This window comes from Gossypium raimondii, chromosome 6, assembly GCF_025698545.1.
Source record: "Gossypium raimondii isolate GPD5lz chromosome 6, ASM2569854v1, whole genome shotgun sequence".
NCBI lineage: Eukaryota > Viridiplantae > Streptophyta > Magnoliopsida > Malvales > Malvaceae > Gossypium > Gossypium raimondii.
The window spans coordinates 38,106,797-38,133,210 of NC_068570.1; the positions used below are offsets into that span (position 1 = coordinate 38,106,797).

At 29.9% G+C, this 26,414-nt stretch overlaps 2 protein-coding genes across 3 annotated transcripts; both read left to right on the forward strand.

Moving 5' to 3' along the window:
- Positions 1–11,054: 11,054 nt before the first annotated feature.
- Positions 11,055–12,123, forward strand: LOC105774734 (L10-interacting MYB domain-containing protein). Its single transcript, XM_012597292.2, has 2 exons — positions 11,055–11,422; positions 11,510–12,123. Exons 1-2 carry the CDS (start codon positions 11,084–11,086, stop codon positions 12,098–12,100), a joined length of 930 nt encoding a protein of 309 aa, XP_012452746.1. The 5' UTR covers positions 11,055–11,083; the 3' UTR covers positions 12,101–12,123.
- Positions 12,124–20,313: 8,190 nt separating this feature from the next.
- Positions 20,314–24,592, forward strand: LOC105774196 (equilibrative nucleotide transporter 3). Of its 2 annotated transcripts, XM_012596595.2 has the most exons (10): positions 20,314–20,398; positions 20,515–20,584; positions 20,694–20,798; positions 22,846–23,001; positions 23,095–23,238; positions 23,313–23,418; positions 23,515–23,687; positions 23,792–23,940; positions 24,051–24,309; positions 24,399–24,592. In XM_012596595.2, the coding sequence occupies exons 2-10, from the start codon at positions 20,543–20,545 to the stop codon at positions 24,510–24,512; spliced, it is 1,248 nt and encodes a 415-aa protein (XP_012452049.1). In that variant the 5' UTR covers positions 20,314–20,398; positions 20,515–20,542; the 3' UTR covers positions 24,513–24,592. The 2 variants fall into 2 exon arrangements, with proteins under 2 accessions (XP_012452049.1, XP_012452048.1); XM_012596594.2 differs by having other exon boundaries at positions 20,325–20,584.
- The last annotated feature ends 1,822 nt before the right edge of the window (positions 24,593–26,414 follow it).

The following is a 26,414-nucleotide window of genomic DNA, read 5'->3' on the forward strand; positions in this document are numbered from 1 at the left end:
AGAGTTTCTTTGTTTAGGCCTAGTTGACGCTGGGCTTTGGCTCATTTTAGTCCACTCGACTTTTCTTTTGTATGTTATTTTAGGGTTTTTTGACTTTTTTCTTTTGAATGTTTGTATCTAATCTATTTCTATAATAAAATCTTTCATATTGAAACAAAACCATAATTATGTAGATAGTACAAAATAGTTAAATATATATTTTACTTTTTGTCATGAATTTGTTCATATCAAGCTAAAAGTTTAAATAATATTTTTATACAATATTGGGTAGGAGAAAGAGTCACTCGATTTGAACTCGTACCAAATGAGTGTTTGAAAAGAATTTTAATCACTGATCTTACAAATCAAGACAAGTTTAAATAATAATTTACTGAAGAATAAACTATACAACTTTTACAAAATAATTATCAAACGCAAGGACTGAAAAGCAAATATTCCCTAAGGACATATAAATTAACCCAAAAACAATTGGTGGCTTTTGTTTTCTGGGGTTATGCTGAAGCTTTCTCGTATCATTTAAAAAAGAAGTTAAACAATAAGTTCAACCACAAATCAAGATTAAGGCATGAATAGAGAACAAAGGAAATATAAGATCAATAATATTTAAACACAAAAAATCTCAGAAAGACAAATATTAAATCATCAAATATAGGAAACTTTCATCAATTTACAAACCAAGTTAAAACAAAAACCACTTATAATGCAAACATATACAATACCGAATAAAGCTTTTTCTTCCCCTTTTCCAAATTTTTGTTTCTTTTTGTCCTCTGCTCTCCCCAAATATGCTCTTTTTCTTTCAAATGAGGTGCGGCTTCTCAGAAGGCTTTTCCTTCTACCGTGCCACCGCTGTCCCAAGCTATTTAATGTCACTAAATTATTAGTAAGTTTACGTTTTGATTACTCGGTTTCAAAAATTTTCATTTAAATCATTAAACTATTTACAATTTTTTATTTAAGTCACTAAATTACTCGAAAGTTTTTATTTAAGTTGAGCATTTAACCAAAATTTAGCGATAAAAGAACTTTGAAATGTTAATAGTTCATGTATATCGAATATTTATGGTTAATTATGCGAAGTTTAGGTCATATTTTGTTAACCATCAACCAATGTTCAATGTTCGTTCTCAAAACACGGTAAAAAGTGATATCCTTAAAATTTACAAGAAATCGAAAACAATTAAATTGATTGAGATAAATGAAAGTAGAATGGCAATTACAAGTGACATGTGAACATCAGATCATCAAAAGAAGGGATACATGACTACTATTGCTCATTTCATTATATGTCTCGGATTTTGTAGAAATGAATCATAAGGTAAATTCAATTTACACTTGTTATACATTTTGACATTATTTATGTTATTTTAACAATTATGCATATTTATTTAATTGTAATTTTAACATATTGTATATTTATGTATTGTCATGTGCTAGCTCCACATATGAAAGAAGTTATTATTGATGACTTGTGGAAAATTTTTCTAGGTTGTAACCTAGATAGAAAAATATCAACAATTCCTTTGGACAATTATTTAGCCAATGATGAAATTGTTGATATCTTGGTTATCAGACTTGGTCTGAATACGCCTATGGTTGAGGGCAATTTTTCTTTTCATGTTCATTATTGTGTGCGTATATTGAATTTGATTGTGAAGGATGGGTTGGGTGTTATTGGAGATGGTGTTGATAGAATTTGTGAGGGTGTTCAATTTTGGATAACGGCTCCAAAAAGCATAGAGATGTATGAAGATCCGGTATGATAATTGCGAGTTTCTACTTTAAAAAGTTGTACTTAATTGCAAAATAAAATGGAACTCAACTTTTTTTATGCTTGAAATGCATTTGTTGTATAAAGATGTTTTTACTCGTGCAAAGCAAATAAAGTTATAATGAATGGTTTTGCTAACAGAGACAGATTGGAATATGGCATATTTGATCTTTTAAAAGCTGTAATATTTTTACACTGTTACAGAGACATTTTCTAAAACCAAGTATTGATTTGTAAATTGTGTTTCTCGAATTTTTGTGAGATCGAATTAGCATTAGAGCAATGACAATCTGACTTTAATGTGACTATTGCAGTGATGGCTTAAAAAATGTTGGAAAATTTTGAAAGATATTGGAATGTGCTTTATGGCTTTACGAAAGTTACAACAAATGTTTGTTGGAGTACTATTTCTCCAAGATATATACAATTTATTGTGATGAAGAGGTGAATCGGATTGAAAAAACTTGTTACAACCTATTTCAAGAGTACACAATAAAACTAAAACGAATGTCTTTTTGTCAAAAGATACTGAAAAAATGGATTACGAGTGACTATGATGAGTTTGTTGATAGGCAGAAGGGTAAAAGGACATGTACAAAGACAGAGTTGGACTCTTATTTGTAGTAAAATGTGTTACCAAGATTTGAGGATTTTCATATATTGGAACAGTAGAAATTTGGTGGTTTCAAGTATCCTTTGTTGTAAAAATTTGCTAGAGATGTGTATCTACACTCGTGTCTATAGTGGCTTAAGAGTTTGATTTTAATATGTGTGGTAGATTGATAAGTTTGCACCGTAGTGGGCTTTATCCTATTATGGTGAAAGTTTTGTCATGTTCTAAAATCTGATAATTAAATAAATTAGAAAGTATATATTTTTAGCTTTTCATTTATATTTAATTTTATTTGACAATTCAACTTAACTTTTTATATAATTTTGTATTTAGATACACCACTAGAAACCTTCCAATACCTTGTCATGAGGACTAGATGATGATCTTTCTATTACACTTGACTTCGTAAGTATTATTTTATTATATTTATGAAATTATTCCTTTGCAATTATTATCAACTTTATTTTCAACATATTATATTTATATAGGAGGGTGAACTTACATGATACTTGTTGAAAAGTCTTCAGGGATGCTTCTTAGTTGTATACTTCAAAGATATGATTTATCGTGTAATGCTTTAAGCTATTTTAGTTATGTTTATGGTAGCTATTTGGAATATGTTTATGTTGATGCTTTAGACACATGGATTTTTTTTCTTTATATATGTGTTTTAAGTTTGTATGATGCTTTATGTTTTATGTTAGACAATTACGTAGGAAGTTTAATCATTAAATATATTGTAGCAATATTATAATGGTAGTTAGTTCTTGGAATCAATTAGCCACTTTGACCATACATAGTGTTATATTGTAATAATTATCTTTTTATTTTTATATAATTGAACAACTCTTGACATATGAAAATGTTTAAGGTACGAAGAAGTATGAAATGGGACAAATGGTATAAAATTAAAATAATTATCATGTTTTAGTTTTTTTTTTTTTTTGAAGAATTATGTTTAAAAGATTAAAAATATTAGAAAAAAATCAAATTAAAGTGGAGTGGGCAAACGGGGATGGATATACCCAATTTCTTTGGAGGTGGTAGTATTTTTTAAGATCATATATCCATAGTGGAATGGGCAGATGATGGGGCAAAATGTGCCAACAGTGGAGTAGTGGTGGATTTTATATCTATTCCCACCCCACTCTTTTCCTTTGCCATACATATGTGCAGGGCATTCCCATATCCTAAAAGGATTTAGATTGGGCTTTCTATCATGTCACATTTCGTATAAAGTCTTAAGTTCTAACTTAGTTGACACACGCTATTTAGAATATAGCAAGATATATTCAAAAATAATGATGGAAGTCATGCATAACTTAACATTGAATGAAAGTTGTCAAGCAAAGTTCGATTCCTTCCTTCAACTACATCATTCTATTGTAAAGTTTTTAGGACAGTCAATTAGGATATAATCTCATTCTAAATTAAGTATCATAAGAACTCTTTAAATAAATATTTGTCACCTTGGTTAGATCAAAATGCCTTATAGATAAACTTAATTACTTTTCCACCTTCGTATGGAAATCTTAAAATTTATCAAAAGCTTCACTCTTGAGATGCATTAGGTAAACATATCTATATTTGGGATAGTCATCTATGACGGTTATATAATATTCATAACCTTCCGGTATTACATAACCTTCTTGCTTACTAATGTTTTTGAGGCCACATACAAAAGTGTGCACAAATTCTAGTAATTGCTTAGCTCCTATACCTTTAGCATTAAAAGGCATATTGGTCATTTTACCTTTCAAGTAAGATTCACATTATAGAAGATTCACCTCTTTAAACGAGCTTAAAATTCCATCTTTCACAATTATAGTGAATGTTTCTTGATTAATGTGTCCAAGTCTTAAATGTCATAGATATGCTTTATTTGAATGAGAAGTTTTAAGTTTCTTATTCACAAATTCCATTTCAATCATTGAGTATATATTGGTTTGATAAAATATAGATTATTTTTCTTCCATCCATTCTAAAATAAAACCAATTTTATTAATTGTAATATTTTTATTAAACGTCATAACATAACCACCATCAAATAAACATGTAACAAAAATCAAATTCCTCCTAAATTTTGGGTATATAACAAAATATTTTAAAATAGTCTTCCTAAAACTATCAAAACCAATATATACTTCTTTCATTTCTTTGCTATCACAATGTCTATGATAGTAAAATCATATTAGTATTGAAAAATCATTTTCCTAGACAAATGCCTCCTGGGTATGTGACATTTTCTTAATTCATACAATGCCAATTAGAAGATACATTTACTCTTTTGGTAAATATTATAAGTAGTCATCAATCATTAGCATGTTTCTGTTTGGTCACATAAGTCTAAAAATTTTATTTTAATCACTAACATCATTGACATTTGATATTTTGGTTACTCGTCCATTCAATCATTAATGAATGTTGACATGGTTTTATTGACATAATAGCAAATTTAGCCTCCAATGTTTATAAAATCTATCATTAAATTTAGCTATTGACTTTACATCTTATATCAATTTAGTCTTGATTTTAAAAATTTAAAAAGTTAAATTATAAAACTATTTAAAAGTTTATTTTTCAATAAAAAATACATTAGAAATTATAAAAATTATAAATGTACACACAAAAATATTTATAAATAAATGAATACCCATTTTTCTCCTTTTTGACATGAAAATTTTTTTATTAAAATAATAATTTTATAAATAAAATAATTTAAGGGCACAAAACGAATAAGACTTAAACTAGATCTCCTCTAGACCTGTCCATGGGCCAGGCCGGGTTCGGGCCAGGCCCGGAAAAAAATTTCGACCCGACTCTTAGGCCCGGCCCGGCCCTAAATATGGGCCTAAAATTTTGCCCAGGCCCGGCCCGGGAAAAAATAATAAGCCCGAGCTCTACTGCCCCAAGACGATTTTTAATAAACACAAAAAATATTTTAAAATAAAAATAAAAAATATATTTTTAAGTATTTTAAAAATAAAATAAAAATAAAAATATATATTTATTATATTGGGCGGGCGGCTCGGGCCCAAAAAGTTAAGCCCGAGCCCGGCCCATTTTTTAAACGGGCCTCGTTTTTCTGCCCAAGCCCATATTTCGGGTCTATATTTTTACCCGAACTCTCCCATATTTCGGGCGGGCAGTCGGGCCGGGCCGGGCCGCCCGGCCCATGGACAGGTCTAATCTCCTCCCTTTTTTTTTCAACATCAATGACCACGTACACAGCCACTCTCCACTTTCATTAGCCTCTTCCGATCAGCCCCAGCTTGGCATTAGAAGTTGCTTTCTCCATCATTTTCTACCTTCAACCTCTCGACTCTCTCCACCATTTTCCATGGTCACAAACATCCTCAACTTTAGTCCACATTTCACCATCTTCACCAACCTAAACCTAGTAACCCAACCTAACCTAACCCTCAATTGCAACAAGCCCCAACAGTACCACACCATTCTACCAACATGAGACCTCTCACTAAAACCTATCCACAATACCTAGGGCCAATAACCCATTTCTTTATTACCGATATCTTCTCGATTTTGGAAACCAAATTTTCGAAACAAAATATCCAAAGTCGACCATTGAAAATTAGACGGAATCCAAATTCGACCTTTGAAAAAAATCTAAAAAACAAAAAAAAAAATTACAGAGTCAATCATCGAAACTCAAGGAAAATTTTCCAAAAAAAAAAAAACCCAATAAGAGAAGCATACATGGGCTTTTTTTATTTTAATAGATTTGAAGGGGTTCAGGTTTTCTTCTTGAATATCCCAATAGTTGAACTGTTGGGCTCCGTAGAGAGAAACCTTAATTTGAGTTTCAAGCAAAACTAGCAATCAGAGATGAAGATTGAAAAGGGGAAAGTCAAAATTTGTAGCTTAGGCTCGTAGAGTTTGGGGTCTTTTTCTAGTGAAATGAAAGCTAGATTAGAGCTCATGAGGTAAAAAACTACCACCTATGAGGTTTCGGTTTATCCTCGTGTAACGCCGCAATATCAGAATATATGATTTGTTTAATATTTTGATTTGTGCTCGAGGTTATGTGTTTGAATCCCTGAGAGTATTTTTGTTAATTTCTTTCTATGCCAATCAACTAGTAGAAGTTGAGTTAAAATTTAACTTTAGGGAATCTGTTGAATATGGATTGGATTTGGGGGTTAGTGGGTAGTTGTAACAGTCTATTTTTCAACAGTAATTTCAAGATCACAAATTCGATAAGTGAGTTCGTAAATATTATTATTTAATATTTACGAGTTAAATATAGTATTATAATAAATTTTAATTTAATAAATTATGTTATTTGAATGAATAATTAGGTTCAAGTGGTAAATCTTTAAAGTCAAGTAGTTTTAGAAAATGAGTTATCGGACCTCGTTTCTATAAATCGAGTCCGTAAATATTTTATTAAATGTTATTAGGTGGTATTAAATTTTTAAAAAAATTTTAAGGTTTAAATAGTTAATTAAGTAAAAGAACTAAATTAAAAAAGTACAAAAATTAAAATCTAATAGTTAAAGGGTTAAATTGTTAAATTACTAAAGTTGTAAGCTTTTATGTGGCTATTTTTCTGTAATTTCATGTTAGGTACAGTTGGTGCCTTAATTTGATTTATTTTATTTCAAATAAATAATAATAAAGTAAAGTAATATATTAAAAAACAAAAGATAAAATCTTTATTATTTTGTTTTTGTTCATCTTCTTGGTGCCGAAAAACCACCATTTTTTAGGGTGTGAGTTTGGGCCAAGCTCTCCCTTGTGCATGTTTATATTTTTTAGGTTAGTTTTTAGTAATTTTTGTATTTTTGAGTTCGTATTAGTTTAATCTAGCTAACTCGGGGGTCAAATTGTAAAATTGTTAAACATTATAAATTGTGTCATGGATGAATTTAATATGTTTTTGAAGTTTTATGATAGACTTGTTAAGCTTGGTTGGTAAATGGACATATTTTGTTAAGTAATTTTAATGATTTAAAGGTTTAGGGACTTATTTATGAAAATAGTAAAATTCAAGGAAAATACTATAAATTGTTGATAAATATGGGATGTTATAAGATTGGGTAAAAATAGACTAGCATGATTTATGGTTCAAATGGTGAAATTGCAAGTTTGAGTTTAGGGACTAAATTACATAAAAGGTAAATTTTGAGGGTAATTTCATGAATTTTCATTATGAAGGGTTATAAGTTAAATTGGTTATTTCAAATGTTGGAATGGGGTTAATTGAATAAAAATATTTATTTAGATCAAGAAACAACTCAAACAAACACAAATCGTGGAAAAGTCAAAGTAGCGAATAATGGTCGATTGTGTTAGATGTTGTTATGAGTTCAGGTAAGTTCTTATATTAAATCATTCATTAATTGTAAATTCATTAATTGCTATTGAAGAATTAAGGTAAGTGCATTTTGGATTGATGATTATGAATTACATGGTTTAATTGAATTTAATGATTTAAGAAAATTATTAATGAATTTAAGAACATGTAAATTTCATGAATAGTTAATGTGAGATATTTTGTCAAAAAGGGAATTAAAGTTTAAGTAAGAAAAAGGTGTTCTTGGATAAATATTGAAATGCTACTATGGAAATGAAAGTCAAGGATAAGGGTATGGAAAGAGTTTCGTTTGAACATTGTGAATTCTTAGGTTACAAACGACATGTCATTAGGGATTACAAGTTTTCGGGTGCTGGTCCGAATGTCCTACCGATGGCTGAGGTCCTACATTTGTTGCGGATTCTACACAGCTCATGTGAGCAGCATCGTGTAGCTATCATCTTGACCCACAGCTCGTGTGAGCAGACCCATTCCACAAATCGTGTGAGTACTATTGGAAAGGTTACGGTTATATGAAAACGCACACTTTGTGTGATTATTCACGAGTATTCGATGTAATTCTATATGGTTCAACGTGTAAGTAAAGGTTAATAGAAAGACATGCATAAAAACTTAATGTTACAAATGTTCATATGAAATGGAAAGATGGATATGCATATATGAAATGAAAAGGACGAGAATTTATCATGTGATGGATGAAATATGCATGGAATTCATTTCTTAATATATGTTATGTTTCATAGATGTTATGTTTACTTAGTATCTATTAACTTTGTGGATTCAAATAAGAATAATGTATAGTGGATATATATATGGGATGGATGATATATAAAGCATAAATGCTTATTATCTATATACCATAAATTATTTGAAACTTGCATGTAATGTTATAATTACTAACCTTATGAGGTGGTGTATATAGGAAAGGAAGTTTGGCATATAATAGGATGAAAGTATATTTGGTTGTTTAATTTAATATGTCCGGTAAGTTTAAGTTTCCTTTATACGAGCTTACTAAGCACTAGTTGCTTATATAGTTGTTTCCTTTGTTTTGTAGATCATCAGAAAGCTCGATCAATTGGAATCTTCATCGGAGCACATTCACACTATTCATTGACTATTTTGGTAGCTTTTCAATAAGTTGGACTAATGGTTATAAATGGCATGTATGAGGTTGTATGTTAGTTTGTCATGTTTCGAACCTATGCCTAACATACTTTCGTATATATATGTGTTTTGAAATAAGTTGGTATATGTTTATGTTAATAGGTGTGTTTGGTCTCTTATGTGTCTCTTGTAAAGGAATGTGACTAAGTGGTATAATTTCAGAATGAAGTAACTAACTGGTGAGTGCTTAATGTGTATTTGGCATGTATAAGTGCATCTTCTAGTTTACTACTTGGTAAGTTGATATATTTCAGTTGATTCATAACTTGTGTATATGTTTATTTTGGCCTTGTAAAATGCTTAAATTAATATGTGTATTTGGTCATTTGAAGGTCAGGTAAATAGAAGACATATTTATAGCATTGAAGCATGTCAATTGTGTGTTGTGTGGTATATGTTCAAGGTATGAAAATGGCTTGAAATGTGTTGAATTAAAGTTTGAGTTGTGGTGCCTTTGAATGACATGTTGATTAGAACAATTAGAATGATTGAATGACATGTTTTGTAGGTGTGTTTTAGGTCACATGTATGTGTGGGAAGAAAAGTGTCTTAGAATGCAAGCATAGGCCTTAACTTATCTTGTTTTAGGGGTTAATTTTGGAGCACACGACCTAGGACATGGGCTGTCACACGGCCATGTGTTATTTTATTTTCAGGTGCAGATTTCACACAGCCTAGGCTAAGGCTCCGTTCTTCATTGCGGCTGAGATGGGCTTTTAACCAAAAAAGCACTTTTCTTTAAAAAGCAATGGAGAACACCCTCCATTTGATGGAAAAATATCAGCTTCTTAGAAGGACTTTTGGGCAGATGAAAAGTAGATTGTTTTAGCTTTTCAGTCAAAAAGTCCTTTTGGGTTGGTTACTTTACCTTTTTAGCCACACGACGCTGGTTCCCTCTGCTGCTACACTGCTCTCTGCTCTTTGCTCTTTGCTGGTTCCCTATTCTGCTACGCTGGTTCTCTCTGCTGCTACACTACTCTCTGCCCTCTACTTTGTTTTGCCTTCTGCTGGTGAGTTTATCTTTTTCTTCTCTTATTCTCTTATTCTCTTCTTCTGTATATTGATTGATTTTCGTCTGGGATTGATTTTCCTGAGGATTAAGTTGGATATATTTTTTTTGTTGGATATATTTGGTTGAACTTATGTTGCTGGATCTTTAAGAAGATAGCTATGATTGAAAACAAAACCTTGAAACTTGTCTGTGGAGACAGATCCCATGGATCCTTCTTTTCTTTTGGCACATTTTCTTAATGTTTATCCAAGCAAATAATTAGATCTCGTGAGTTGTGACCGCTACTGCAACTTGAGATTCTAGAAGAGGCACCTTTGTCATAGTTTATTTAATTTAAAATTGGAATAAAAAAGAAGAGGGGCATAAATATTCCTGTGCTGTGCTGCCTTCCTCGGAAGGGAAAAAAGGTCCATTTTGCGTCGGATTTTCAACGGTAGCCGTAGGGTTCCAAGCACTAACTACCGAAACCGTTGAAATCATGTCCAATTCCAAAAGTCTAACCAGTCACCCCCATTGAATCAGTAGTCAACTCTAACTCCTATCCATGCCACCCTGCCATTGAATCTATTCTTCCCAGTTTCATCCAAGTTCTCATTCAAATTTATATATCTAGACTCATTCCATATTGGAAACAATTATACATTCTCCACGCTATGAGTCATTGCATGATGGAAAATTAAGTAATTATTTATGAACGTGGATCAAAGAGACTGGCAAGTTGGGAAATACCTTTTATCGGACAACAAAAACTCTTCAATGCATATACTAAACGAGCTGATTATTCCAAGCCAAAATTTAAACAGTAGGCAGGCACCCATTGGTGCTGGGCTTGACTCTTATAGCCTTTCCCCTAATTATAGGGTGAGATAATTATGAATCATATTGAAAATTGAAGGGAAAGCCAAGGCCTTGGTCTTTTTTCCGTAGATGCAGTAGCTAATTGTTTTATTAGTTGCTTCCTTCCAAGTAAACGTTTTAGTGGAGTTTAGAAATTGAATTGTGGGCTGAAAATGATTCTTACAATAAATTTTTGTTCATGTGTATAGTTAATGTATATAGTTAAATTTTTGTTCATGTATATAGTTAAATTTTTTATACACATGTAAACATATATATTTATGTGACATTTGATTTTCTTCATTGCTTTACTGGCTGAAACGAATCTGTTCGTATACACAATAGATGAGTACTTTGGCGATTGAAGTTAGTGATGAAAAAGTGAAAGCAATGTGGGATAAGAGATTGATAGACATATTTTGTGATATTTGTATTAAAGAGATATTAAAAGGCAATAGGCCTGGTACTCATTTCACAAAAGATGGATGGTTGAAAATAATAACCAACTTTGAGAAAGAAACGGGCAAGGGTTTTTCACAAAGACAACTTAAAAATAGGTGGGATGCCCTAAAAAAAGAATGGAAAGCTTGGAAGAAACTTAAAGGCGAAGATACTGGTTTAGGGTGGAATCCTATAAAAAGAACCGTTGATGCATCTGATGAATGGTGGGAGAGTAGGCTCCAGGTACATTAAAAATTCTAAATATTTTTTATTTTTTTATTTATGAGGTTATTGCCAATTACTATTATTAATCAATCATTTTATATATAGGTTGTGCCTGAAGCTAAAAAATTTAAAACATCGGGCATTGATCCTGAATTCGAAGGGAAGTTGGATCAAATGTTCATGGGGATAGTTGCAACAGGTGATAAAGCATGGGCACCTTCTTCTGGTACACTCCATAGTGATTTTTTTGAGGATGTTAACAACGAAATACCTGAAGAGAGTGAAGAAGAAAATATGAGAAATGATGTTCACATTTCAAATGATGTTCAAATTGATGGAAACGGTCAAAAAAGAAAAAATCCTAAGACGTCAACTTCACATTTTAAAACTGGAAGAAAGAAATCCTCAAAGCAAATTGGAGGGGCTGCAAGATTGTCCAGTCAAATAGAAAAACTATGCAATGCAGCTGACAATATGAGTCAAGTCACATCTAGTTTGACTCCTGTTATGGATCCATATGGTATTCCACAAGCAGTCAAAATGCTTGACAGCATGTCGGAAGAAGTTCCAGAAGCTAGTCCGCTATACTTTTTTGCACTTAGATTATTGCTCAATAAGGACAAACGAATTATGTTTTTATCAATTAATCCCAAGATTAGAGCTTTGTGGCTTAAGATGGAAATGGAGGATAGTTGAAAATTTTATGATCTTCTAGGGTTCAAAGATATCTATTTATGTGTAATCTTCTAGTTATAATGGCTTAAGCGAAGTATGTTTTTATCAATAGTTATTTATGTTTAGTTTTTAGATATTGAATTTATGTTCTACTTATTTATGTGTAAACTAGTTTTATTAATAGTTGTTTATGTTTGGTCTTTAGATATTGAATTTATGTTCCACTTATTTTTTACTAAATTAGTTTTATTAATAGTTGTTTATATGTGATTTTGGATATAAAATTTTTTCACAGCTGATGAGTATAGTTGAGGATTATAGCGGTGATGAAAGTGATGATGAAAGGGAAAAGAAAGAGATTTTACAACGCATGGAATGTTTTAACCGAATATTTGTTGTTGCATCTTCTTCCATGCAATTATATTACGAGAAGTATATATTGAGGCAACCATGCATGGATTCAAAACAGTCAGGTGAGACATGGATCCGAGAGATCCTTGACGGTCACGAATCATGTTGTATGATTAATTTTAAGATGTCTAAAATGGTATTCACAAGTTTGTTGAGAGTTTTGGAGACAAGATACAACTTGCAAACTTCAAGAAACATATCTTCTAGTGAAATGTTGGGAATTTTTTTATACATCTTGGGCATCGGTGCAAAAGTTTCCCAATGTCGAGAAAGATTTCAAAGGTCTGGATCAACAATAAGTTGATACTTTGCAGTTGTGCTTGAGAAAGTTTCAAGGATGGCCACTGATCTAATTGCACCCGAAGATCCTTTTTTTAGCTCAATACCCGAAAAATACGTAATGATTCTAGATATATGTCGCATTTTAAGGTTAAAATTTAATTTTATATTATTATATTTTAATATATTTGGTCGACTAAAAATATGCACGAGAGTAATATGATTATTTGTTCAGGATTGCATAGGTGCAATTGATGGTACTCACATTGCGACTATTCTTCCACCAAATGAACAAATTCCCTATATTGGAAGAAAAGGTATCTCGACTCAAAATGTTATGGCAGTATGTGATTTTAATATGTGTTTCACATTTGTCATGGTTGGATGGGAAGGATCGGCACATAACACTAGAATATTTCTTGATGCAATTCGAGATCCAAAATACAAATTTCTTCACACTCCAAATGGTTAGATATTTTATTTATATGTGATTTTTTAAATAATAAAATATAAGTTCTTTAATTGATTTTTTATTAAAAAATTCTTGAATTAATTGTTTGTTATATTATGACTTGTAGGAAAATATTATCTTGTTGATTCTGAATATCCTCAAATGAAAGGTTATCTTGGACCATATAGAGGTCAACGATATCATTTACCTGACTTCCGAAGAGGTAGACCGATTTCTGGTAAAGAAGAGATATTCAATCATTCACATTCATCATTACGTAGTGTGATTGAACGAACTTTTGGTGTTTTGAAAAAAAAATGGGTCATTTTAAGGGATATGCCAAGTTATAGTTTTGAAAAGCAAATGATGATCGTTGTTGCTACAATGACGATACACAATTTTATCCGAAAACATGTCGGTCGAAATGATGCAGATTTTATGGAATACGAAGATATTAACTCGGCATATGAGAATAATATTGATTCAGAAAATGCGCATGGTCCACAAAGTGATGATGACGACGGCAACAATGATGATAGTGATGATGACGGTGAATCAAACAATTTTAGTGGTTTTGAAATGGAATTAACAAGAGATGCTATAGCTTCTAGTTTAATGAATTCACTTTAAATTGTAAATGCTATTGTAAAATTTTTAGTATTTATATTATATATATAAATATTATCCCCTTTTTAAAACTTCAATCCAAATATATCTAATATTTTAATTTGTTAGGTTTGTGTTTTCTATGTTATGTTAATATCTAATATGGGTTATATATTCAAATACATTTTAAAATAAAATAATACAAATGTGTTAAAAGCATTAATTAAAAATAAAAATAATTTTGTAATAATACAATTGTGTCAATACCTAATTACAAATATTTAATTATTATATTTAAATATTTAAATATAGTTTATATATTCTAATTAAATTTAATAAATAATTAATATTAATTACTTAGAAATATTTAAAATTAATATTATATATTAAAATATTAACAGAAGTTATAATAATTTTTTATATTTTTACTAAAATATCATAATATTAACTAATTTGAACATTATTTAAATACATATTTGTTACTTTATAATATCATGTCTAAAATGGATATTTTATTCTTCAAAAGTACTTTTTGACAGTAATACCAAACACTCAAAATTCTCAAAAGCACTTCTCAAAAACACTTTTCCACAACACTTTTCAAAAGCACTTTTCAAAAGCAATGAAGAACTGGCCCTAAGTCACACGGTCATGTGACCCATGTTTCCCAATTTTTTATATTTTTTCCAAAATTTTTTGAGTTATTTCAAATTAGTCATTGATTGTTTTCAAACTATTTTTAGGGTCTCTTAGGCTCGATTTAAGGTCGTAAAATTATTTTTTTCTATAAATAAATTATGTTATCAAATGTTAATATATAATTGTATGTTAATTTCTGTTTCGATGATAAATGGTTTGAATTGTACAGTAATGCTTTGTAACCCTAATCTAACGACAGAGATGAGTTAAGGGTGTTACAGTAGTTGGATTTGGTTTTATTTTAAATAAGAATAGAATAAAGGTATTAAAATATTTTTATTCTATTTTTAATTCCCAATAAAATTTCCTCCCATTTATTTTTTTTCCTACGTTTGTTCTCTCATTCCCCATTTCACGCCGTCGTTATTCTCCCAACCTTTACAATTAGATTTTATTTGTTTTTCTTCCATTCGTTCTTTCTGTTCTTGTTCATTATTTTGTTATTAGTATTTTGGCTGTCAAATCGTCTGCTTTGGTCTTTGATTTGTTTCTTGTTTCAACTTTGCTTCCCCATTCTCTTGCTGCTAGATTGGTTTTCAAGTTGTGGTTAGTCAAGGTTGTTTCGTCAGGTAACATCGTGATTTTGTTTTAGTAGTTTAGGTTTCGGGAGTATTATTGAATTTTGATGTGGAATCGGGTTTTAGTATCGATTTTATTATGCTCTTTTGTGTGCTTTCAAGAGAGGATCGAGAGGAAATTTGTGCTCCTTTAATCATTTAAACGGCAAGTTGTTGTCGTTCACTGTTGCGTAAGTATTTTAATGTTTTTGGAAGCTGAATGTGGGCATTTTTATGGAATATTCGATTTAGTTTTTTTATAATCATTACTGATTTGAGCATGTTAATGACAATTTTAGGTTATGGGAGTCTCGTGGTGGCATTTACATTGAAATCAGATCAGGTGTATAATGAAAACTCGAGAAAATAACGAACAACCAAAGCTAAAAATCTAAACTATCAACACACCACAATCGTGTGGTAGATCATGTGTCAAGTTGTGTGTGACACACAATAGTGTGACAGGCCGTGTGCTGGACCGTGTGGCCCACACAGACATGTGGGCCCAAAATCTAAAAATTTTCCCTAGGGCAGCATTTAGATCAAACGTAGTTCTTCTTCAATTATACTATGGTGAGATTTTGAGTTTCTAGCACCTTTGAGAATTGGTTTCAATTATTGTTGCTCACAGTTGACAAGACCGTGACATACTACTGTGCACCCATATGCTGCCTGGACTTGTGGTGTCGGAGAGGGTGTCTAACATGGGTATAGTAAAAATTTTAAAGTTTTTCCAAACATGTGGAAGATCATGCCCCCATATCCATTTTCAAATATGTGTGTGTCCAACATGGATAATTGAGAGAAATTGAGAAGTCCATGTTACAGTTGCTCCCATTGCCTCTAGTATTGATTTGTAACAGTCGCAGCAAGTATTATCCTTTTCCTTTTATTTTTTATCTAGAATTTATGTAAACTTTTAATTGTTTTTATTCAGAATCGGCAGCGGCCGATGGATTTGTGTTTCGACACTTCTGATGTTGCCCGTTCTTTATAGATCTAAATCTACTGTGTTATTGTTGGTTGCTACGAAAGAAATTATTGATTTTATCAATTAGGTAAAAACAATTTTCCTTCACGTTTGGTTTTCTTTTTTCTTTTTAAACTTGTGATTATTACCTGCTTTTGACTTATTTTTCAGTATGACCCAAGAACAAGTTCCTGCACCTTCTAGCCCCAGAAATAATGAAGTTGTTTCCATCACCAGTGGGGATCAAAAGGTAAGTTGTGTTTTTACAAGGATGGAGATTATTAAATGCTATGATTGAATGTTATTACATATAAACTCTTATTTTAGGCGGATTATATAAACTAGATTTCATTTATTTATTTTAGGGTTAATTTCCTTTTTTTTATAATTTATAAAATACAACAAATTTTGGTGCCATTAAATAAAAACTGGAACATTACTCTCCATCTACAAAATTTCTCATTTATGTTTGATCACATAGAAGGAATAATCACTTTCCTAGATTTCAATTATTATTTTTCCTTTCTTCATCATCGTATTTCTTTTAAGATACATCATCATATTATTATGGTTAAAATATACTTTAGGTCCTTGTACTCTTCAACCATTGTCTACTTTTATTTTAAGAAATTGATCCATCTACTTTCCAAATTTAAAAATACAAGTCTAGTTGTTCACACTGTTAAAATTCTCCTATTAAATTCGGTTTTATTACAACATCATTTTTCTTATTTCATGACTATCAAAATGAATATTTGCATATTTCAACCATCAAACCAATGAATTTAGCAGAAGAAGTTTAACGGGGTAAACCATTGAAACATAATTTTGAAATGTGAAACGTAGAGGAACTAAATTCCAAATTATAAAAAGTATAAGGACTTGTAACAAAATTTAATCTAAATGTTGAAATAGAAGGTTACAATAACAGTCTCATCCCATATGACAAAAATAACTCCACTTTTTCCATTACAAATTTGCCTTAGATGAGTCTATCCCAACCTTTTTAAGGTTGCCTTAGACGTGTCTATCCCAACCCTTTTAAGGTTGACTTAGATGAGTCTATCCCAACCCTTTTCAGGTTGACTTAGATGAGTCTATCCCAACCCTTCTAAGGTTGCCTTAGACGGGCTTATCCCAACACTTTTAAGATCACTTTTGACTGAGACATGAGCCAACTCTTTAAAAGTCGGCATATAAATTTTGGTGTTATTAAATAAAAATTGGAACATAAGTCTCCATCTACAAAATTTCTCATTTATGTTTGATCACATAGAAGGGAATAATCATTTTCCTATATTTCAATTTTTTTTTCCTTTCTTCATATCCTATTTCTTTTAAGATACATCATCATATTATTATGGTTAAAATATACTTGTGTCCTTGTACTCTTCAACCATTGTCTACTTTTTTTAAGGAATTGATCCATCTATTTTCCAAATTTTAAAATATAAGTTTAATTATTAACACTATTAAAATTCTCCTATTAAATTTATTTTGATTACAATATCATTTTTATTACATGACTACCAAAGTGAGTATTTGCGTATTTCAAACTATCAAACCAATAAATTTAGCGGAAGAAGTTTAATGAGGTAAACTATTGAAACATAATTCTGAAATATGAAATGTGGAGGAACTAAATTCCAAATCTATAAAAAAAGTATAAGGAATTGTAACAGAATTTAATCTAAATGTTGAAATAGAGGGTTACAATAACATTCTCATCCCATATGGCAAAAATTAATCCACTTTTTCCATTACAAAGTTGCCTTAAATGGGTCAATCCCAACCTTTTTAAGGGTACCTTAGACGGGTCTATCCCAACCTTTTTAAGGTTGACTTAGACGGGTCTATCCCAACCTTTTTAAGGTTGCCTTTGATTGGGGCATGAGCCAACTCTTTAAAATTCAACACATCAATGCTTTATTCCGACCTTTTTTTTTGTCGTCTATTTCCTCCTATGCCAACCTTTTTTAAGGGTTGGCCTTGAAAAGGTTGGCTTATGTTGAATTATGTCGATGCTTTTTCAAAAGTGTCACGTCACCTATGCCAACTGTACTAAAGACGATGTTTTTGGAAGCATCGGGAGAAGCGTTGGGATGACCTATGCCAACCTTTTTTACGTTGTCCTAAGTAAAGAAAAAAAGTGTCGCGATGGCCTGTTTTGTTATAGTGCTTGTTTATCCATCTCAATTAACCCCTATATTTTGGGACATGACAATATCATATTTCAACATTTTTATTTACTTATTTAATTTTTCATGTGTATAATGTTCACCATATATGTAATTTTTTAATCTCAAAATATCATAATTCAATTGAACAAAAATCATTTGATTATTTGATCCATTAAATTTTAATTATTAAAAATAACAAATCTAAATGTCTAATATTAAAAATATAAAAAACTGTAAAGTAGAAGCATAATTAAACTTTTATATAAAACAATTGAACCAATAACTCTCCATATTAGAAAAAGCTAGCAAAAACCCAAAATTTAGGTGCCACTTTATCAGTCAACTCTTGAAGAATAAACGATTTTTCTAACTACTTTTATTTCGATTAATTATTCAATATTAAATTAAATTAATCGATAATTAAAATTTTAAAAAATATTAATTAATTTTGGTCAATTAAATTTGACCACTAATTGATTAATCGAATTAAATCGATTCAATCAATTAATTAAATTTTAATTAAATTATGAACATCCTTACTCTTAATTCAAAAATTAAATAAAGTTAAAAACGATCTATTTTTTAATTTTTTTAAAAAAGTGGTGTTTACCACCAATTTTACCATTGGGTTAACTTATCCTTAATTTTCTTTCCTTTTTTTGGTAGCCTAAGGGTTGTCTTAGCTTGGAAACTTGTAGGCAGCCTATGTGGGCCACTCCTGATCGTAATGCTTTTACATTAATAAATATCAATGCGCTGATTGTTCCATCGATACACATGCCGAGGAGGTCCATAATTATTGCTTGCCTTTCTTCTGCAAATGATAGTTATGATAATTTTGAATTCAAATAAATAAGTTGAATTTTAAAATGAAAACACAATTTTTTTTTTTGTTTTTTATTCATTTGAAAAAAAGAAAAAAAAATCGGTTACTGCCCATTTACGTTGACAGCTGCTTTGTTCTTTTATATCTGCCTTTTCCACCTTACTTTTATTTCTCCCAGCTCCACATATTGGAGTTCACATTCATTACTTGGCACTAAAAGAATACCAGCTTATCTTGTTGAGTTTCTTATACGGTGGATTACAAAATACTCCTACTAAATATTTTCTCTCATCGTCCTAACTCCTTTGATTAAACCCTAATTTTAATATAATAATAGTAATAATAATAATAATATATTTTCATAGTTGAGTTGTGCCTTTTGAATATTTTATTAATTTAATTGTGAACATTAATCATTAAATGTAAATTTTCTTTTAAATTTCAACTACATATTTATCATTAATCATTAGAAATATCATTAAATAAGTAAGTGTAATAATTCAAGTTGCTTAATTGGAATCACCAAGAACATTTTTTTTGGTAATTTTGATGAAAAAGGAAAGAAACTTTTATATGAAGCAAAATTCTATTTCAAATTAAGTATAATGATAAATTTAGTAGTTAATATTTATATTTTTATCAATTTGATTTTTATTTTTATTAGTTAAATTTAGTTGTTACTCTTTAAAAACAAAAATATTAATTAAAATATTAATTCTTAATGATGTTGGCATGACAACCCACATGAAGCGCTAACGTGTCACTATTTGTCTAATATGTTATGCCAACAAATAATCTAAAAATCATAAAAAATTTAAAAATAAAATAAAGTTCATAATTTTAAAAAAATTTAGCATAAAATTACATTTTAAAAATAATAATAATTTAATTAATATTTTCATAAAAATAATTAAATTATTTTCCTAAAGCTAAATTTAACAAAAAAATAAAGAGTGAAAATAAAAAAGATATAGATATTAAAAGTTAAAATTATACCTTTAAATTATTCATATTAATATATAATTACCTTTAACTCCATAACTTTCGTATACGGATCCAGCAAAGCTTAACTCGGCCACAACATTAATATGATAATTAATTAATAAAAATAATGCATTAAATATAATGATCTAAAACGGATCCCATCATAAATTATAATCAATTTTGTTTTTGTACATACGGATTTCCTTTTCTTAAGAGAGAGAAGAATCTTTATTTATATAATGGTATCTCTTCCTTCATTTATAGTTTTTCCCTTACAAAGTCACGTTGTTGCCTTTCACACCCTCTATTATACTATTCAGCTGTTCACACTTCACATCATCCTTCTAAATATAACTGTAAGCTCTTCTGTGTATATATATATATATTTCCATTCTTGCTTATGACCTGCCTTGGTTGAAGAACACCCAGTTTTGATTATCACTACAAAGTTAAGGTCTTCGTTTTCTGACAGAATCCTGAAGAATACCCAGCAAGTAAACATGACTAATGTTTATGAAGGAGAATCACCTTCAAGGCTTGAGGTTTGTGCTTTCTCGTCTTGTTCGTTTGAATTATCAATGGAGCTTAGAGTTATTTTTTTAATTTAATTACATGTATTATTGACTTAGTTTATTGTTAAAATAAAATCAGGGAAAACTGAGTGCCATGATTGTTTGTTGGATTCTGGGATTTGGATCTCTAATCTCTTGGAATAGTATGCTCACAATTGGAGATTATTATTATAATTTGTTTCCTGTAAGTAATCTCTTCTTACTTTGTGCTTAATGTTTATTCTTTAATTTTTTCAAATGATATATATGGTTTTAAACATAAAATTTATTTTTTGAATTAAAAGTTTACTTCTTTTATCTTTCCACAGATATTATGGTATATTCTTTTCTCTTTTATTGAATTTAAAACATAAGATAATGAAAATTTTAATATTTATCCCATAGTAGAGTTATATTTATTGACTATTAGTGTAAATTCATAAAGTTGTGTCATGGTCAAATTCAATTGACCTTTTCTATAAATGCAAAATCCGGCTGAGCTTTTTAGTGTGTGTTTTATTATTAAATCTTAATTTCTAAATAATGGTATTTTTATTCTTATTTCTAAAATAATATTATTTATCAAGAAATTTAAAAGTCAACTCAACATTAACTTCATTTCCTTCTATTTTCTCTTTCGTCCGGTTTTATATAATTTTTTAGATGGAAAGAGATTCATTTACACCAACAGTTTTATATATTTTTGTACAGTGTAACTTAAAATTTTCTGATTATTTATTTTATATAAAAAGTTCAATCATTTAATAAATATTAATATATACAATATTTTAGATCAATATGATAAAAATATCGAATTAGTTTAAAATTTTACAAAATGATAAGTACAATTATATTGATAAATGATTGAATTTTTATTAAAACAAAACCAAATCCAAACATTGTGAAAAACACGTGTAAAACATATTTTAATAAAACTCCAAACCATAAATATTAAAATTTGGTGATAAAAATTGTTATATTTAAATTTGGAAATATTTTTGGATAGTTAAAATTAATAAAATAAATAGTGGGATGTAAACTCATAAAATATTATTATATTTGGCTGGCTTTAATTTTGATAACAATACATATTTATATATGAGCAATTATGCGTATAATATGATAAAATAAACCCATTTTGTGAATTTTGTGAAAAGAATAGGATGATTTACAACAATAAAAGAAGATTTATATGTTCACTTGCAACAAACGTGGATGAAAGAGATTATACGAAGTTTAAAAATGGTAACTATTTTATTTTAAAGTTAAAAATAGAGATGGTGGCAAAAAACAGATAATTCTGCAATAAGAAAAACTTATATTTATTTTTTCGATACTGTTTAAATAGAAAAATGTAAAAGATGTTTGAAAAAATTAAAAATGAAAAGAAAATTAGAATAAACATAAAGGGCTGAATTTACTTGTGTATTTAAGTAATCTTTAGTTTTGTTTTTAAACTATATGTATAATTTTATTTCTTAATATTTTATGTTTTTTAACCATCCAAAATTCTTACAAATTATTGATATTGTTATTGAAATTGGACCAGATAAATTAATTAGATTAATTTGATAAAAATTAATTGATATAGGCCTAGATAGAAGTCTTTCAATGAATTACTACATAAAGAATTGATGGTTGAATGAAATTTATAAAATTTTAATATTTAATTATTATTCAATTGACAATTAAATTAATTAATGAAAATTGATGATCTGATAAGTTTATTAATATAACATTGAAATAAACCAGTCTATTTCATATTTGTCATTTTATATTTATCTTCGTTGCTCGTCTTTTATACACATTTTGTATATTTACTTTCTTTACTTTTTCTGGAATACTTCCTTTATTTACTTAGTTTATATTTGTTTACTCATATTAATCATTTTAGTTAATTAATTTTTTAATTTATTATGTTGAAATTTATTTTATACATTTGTGAATTTATATTGGTATTATGAATATTAGTTATAACTTTTAATGTTAATAGATTAAAATAACTTTAAAATTACAAATAAGATTTTTTAAAATTAATAATTTTTAATATAAATAATGACAATTTCATAACTATAGTTCGTTTTACAGTAGTGACATTTTAACTGTCACAACGATACATTCACTATCATGTTAATTAACTGCATATTCCAAGCATTAAATGTCGTTGTTCTGTCAATAGTTCAATACATATATTATCCAAATCTCATGAAAATGAGTTCCTAATCTGATGATGTGTATGTTTGCATTTGAAGGACTACCATCCTTCAAGGGTGCTTACTCTGGTTTATCAACCCTTTGCCTTTGGAACAATGTCAATATTGGCATACAACGAATCAAAGATTAATACTAGGCGGAGGAACATATTTGGATACTCACTTTTCGTTGCAAGTACTTTCATGCTCTTAGTGGTAAAGTAAAACTGCTCCTTTATTTTACACACTCCATCATCCACTTCATTCTCCAACTAACCTCTATTTTTTCCCCCATCATTTCTTCGATAGTTAGATTTAGCTACATCAGGGAGAGGAGGACTTGGATCTTTCATTGGTATATGTGTTATTGTTGCTTTTTTTGGAGTTGCAGACGCCTGTGTTCAAGGTGGAATTGTTGGCGATTTGTCTTTCATGCTCCCTGACTTTATCCAGGTTGGTTTTCTTTATCTTCTTTAACACTTGATTAACAGTTGATTTAACGGTTAATTGTTGGTTTTATGATTCAGTCCTTCTTTGCTGGTTTGGCTGCATCTGGTGCCTTGACCTCTGCTTTAAGGCTTATCACAAAAGCAACCTTTGAAAAGTCTAACAATGGTCTTCGTAAAGGGGCAAGTATGTGCCTTTTCTTCGCTATTTGACAAAACCGTCATTAATTTGGCTTACGTCTGTTAGTTCATTGAAACAAAAATTCTCTTCTTCTTGTTGCAGTGTTGTTTCTAGCTATTTCTACATTATTTGAGTTCCTATGTGTCCTATTGTATACATATTTCTTCCCCAAATTGCCAATAGTGAAGTACTTCCGCTCTAAGGCAGCTTTAGAAGGATCAAAAACTGTTCAAGCTGATCTTGCGGCTGCTGGTATCCAAACAAAAGAAGACCATGTAAATACTGACCTTTACCAAATATTTCTCAAAACCTCTTTTAACCTTGCTTTAAGTTAATACAACTTTTTTCTTCTTCTTCTTTTTTTTTGTCATTTTCACAGAATGAACAGAATGAGAGGCTAAGCAACAAACAATTATTCATTCAAAACATAGATTATGCGCTTGACCTGTTTCTAATATACGTCTTAACACTATCGATTTTCCCTGGATTCTTATACGAAAACACTGGTGAACATAAGTTGGGTACATGGTAAGTTTTCATTCATTCAGTGAAATGACATTTGAAGTTGCTTTACCTTTATACCTAAAGATATAAATATCCACTTGAAGATAAATATGGTACGATTGATGTGTTTCTAGGTATTCACTTGTGTTGATAGCATCTTACAATGTGTGGGATTTGATATCAAGATATCTTCCCCTTGTGAAATTCTTGAAGATAGAGTCAAGGAAAGGCCTTACGATTGCAATACTTTCTCGTTTCTTACTGATCCCTGCCTTTTACTTCACTGCCAAGTATGGTGATCAAGGATGGATGATATTGCTCGTATCATTCCTGGGATTAACAAATGGTCACCTTACGGTCTGTGTGATGACTGCAGCACCTAAAGGTTATAAGGTTAGTGCTGGCATAGTAAGTTGCAGTATGAAATTTATCTAAATATTCTTTGTAATCTCTAATAAAAACTTCTTGTTTTCTTTTGACAGGGGCCAGAACAAAATGCCTTGGGTAATATACTAGTGCTATGTCTATTACTTGGGATATTTGCAGGGGTTTCTTTGGATTGGTTGTGGCTCATTGGTAAAAAGAATGCCTTTTAAAAGATTCAAGGCTTATGTTGTTAAATGATGTAGAAATTTGATTTTTCGCAAATGCTGAAATATTAGATTTTATCTTTTAATTTGTGAGAATGTTGAGCAAACCCATGCCGCTATAACCAACCTTCGAGATGCTTAATATTTTAATCTAATTCTTTAAAAAAAAGTAATCTACTTAGCTTTAGAAAGTAATATAGTTAGATTAAAATCTACTTGCAAACATTAGTTTAAAATCAGTTATACATTCAATAAGTGAATTAAAATTATAAATACTACTAATAAAGTATAACCAAAAAAGTGTTTGACCCTATTCGTTGATGGAGATGGTAGATTTCACTGTAATTCTTGTAATTTTAAAATTTTTACAAATACCTTTCAAAATATTTCTAAATATCCTTATTTGAATTATATAGATTTGGATTTTCTACATTCAAAAACTTAAGTAAAAAAACCATAAATGCTAGTAACAAATCAAAACCAAAAATTGTGTCGGGCCTCTATTTGTTGATGAAGATGGTGGATTTTACTATAATTCTTGTAAAATCCAAAATTTTTCAAATAATTTTCAAAATATTTTCAAATATCCTTGTTTGAAATATATATATATATATATATATATATATATATATATGAGTTCAATTAACATGTGCTTAGCTTCTTTTTATTTTATTTTCATTCCCATTTTACCCTGATAAGGATACCTACAGTTTTTATTTGAGTCAATTTCCAACGTTTGCATGGAAATGGAAATGCTTCCCATGCAATTCTTGCTTTGGTTTTCTCTCCATTTTTTTTAGTTTTGTAATCGATGTAATGGGTGAAATGGTATACGCACATTTCCTAAATGATTCCAACCTGGATTCATCCAACGACTGCAACAATCTCAATATCTCTCTCTTTTTTTTTTTTTTTGGTCATAAGTAAAACAACAAAATTACATCAAATTAAATGTTCAAAAGAGCCCCTCGTTTTGTCTTGTTGAAAAATCTCTAAGACTTCATTAGGAATAGTATCAAAGACTTGTAAAGTTGACTTCCACGTTAGTCCCAGCTTGGCCGAACGATCCACAATTATGTTATCTTCTCTAGGTATATGCCTAATACACCATTGCCCTTTAGACCTCAAGACTCGTCGGACCCTCCTAAGCACAGTGATACCTGAATCTTCCAACCTATTTTCAAACAAGGCTTTTATCACATATGGGTTATTAGATTGAATTGTGGCCCATTTATAGCCTTTGCTTAGTAGAACAAGTATCTTATCTAAAATACCTTACAGTTCAGCTTTGAAAGGTGTGCATCGACCTAAGTATCGATTAAACCCCAAGATCTAATTTCCTTCTTGATCTCGTACCACTCTAAATGTAGCCACTATTCTGTCAATGAATAAATGAACCAGATAAATGAACCAGCAATCTATCTAAGGTCAGTCGATACCCCTAATTATGAGTATTATTTTGATAATCATTGTGAGTTAACTCATATTGTTAGGGCTAGCTAAGGGAAACTTTAACAACGTCAATTGCCGACCAAGTAACATTCTGGAAGATGAAAAGAATCCTATTTTTCTAAATACGCCAAGTGATAACTCTAAAAAGGCACGACCAAATAACGCCACGTCCCTGCAACCTCATGTGAACAAAAAGGTTAGAAGATAACCAAGCCTGAAAGGATCCAGAGAAAAATCTGTGATGTTGATCAGTTGGAAGCACTTGCATCCATGTAACATCCCGTTTTTTAATAGTGTCGGAAACAGCAGTTTTGGGATCAAAATTTTGACAAGTGATTCAGTAAATATTAATTATTTAATATTTACCAGTCTGTTATAGTGTCGTATTAAAATGTGGTTTGGAAATTTTACTGTTTAGATGGTTAATTAATGAAAAAGGATTAAATTGTAAAAGCT

Bases quoted from the DNA above. Each gene is read 5' to 3' on its own strand.
- LOC105774734 (XM_012597292.2), top strand. From the start codon at position 11,084: ATGAGTACTTTGGCGATTGAAGTTAGTGATGAAAAAGTGAAAGCAATG. The intron at 11,423-11,509 runs GTACATTAAAAA...TTTTATATATAG, and splicing joins GGTGGGAGAGTAGGCTCCAG to GTTGTGCCTGAAGCTAAAAA.
- LOC105774196 (XM_012596595.2), top strand. From the start codon at position 20,543: ATGACTAATGTTTATGAAGGAGAATCACCTTCAAGGCTTGAG. The intron at 23,419-23,514 runs GTATGTGCCTTT...TTCTTGTTGCAG, and splicing joins TGGTCTTCGTAAAGGGGCAA to TGTTGTTTCTAGCTATTTCT. The intron at 23,941-24,050 runs GTAAGTTTTCAT...ATGTGTTTCTAG, and splicing joins GAACATAAGTTGGGTACATG to GTATTCACTTGTGTTGATAG.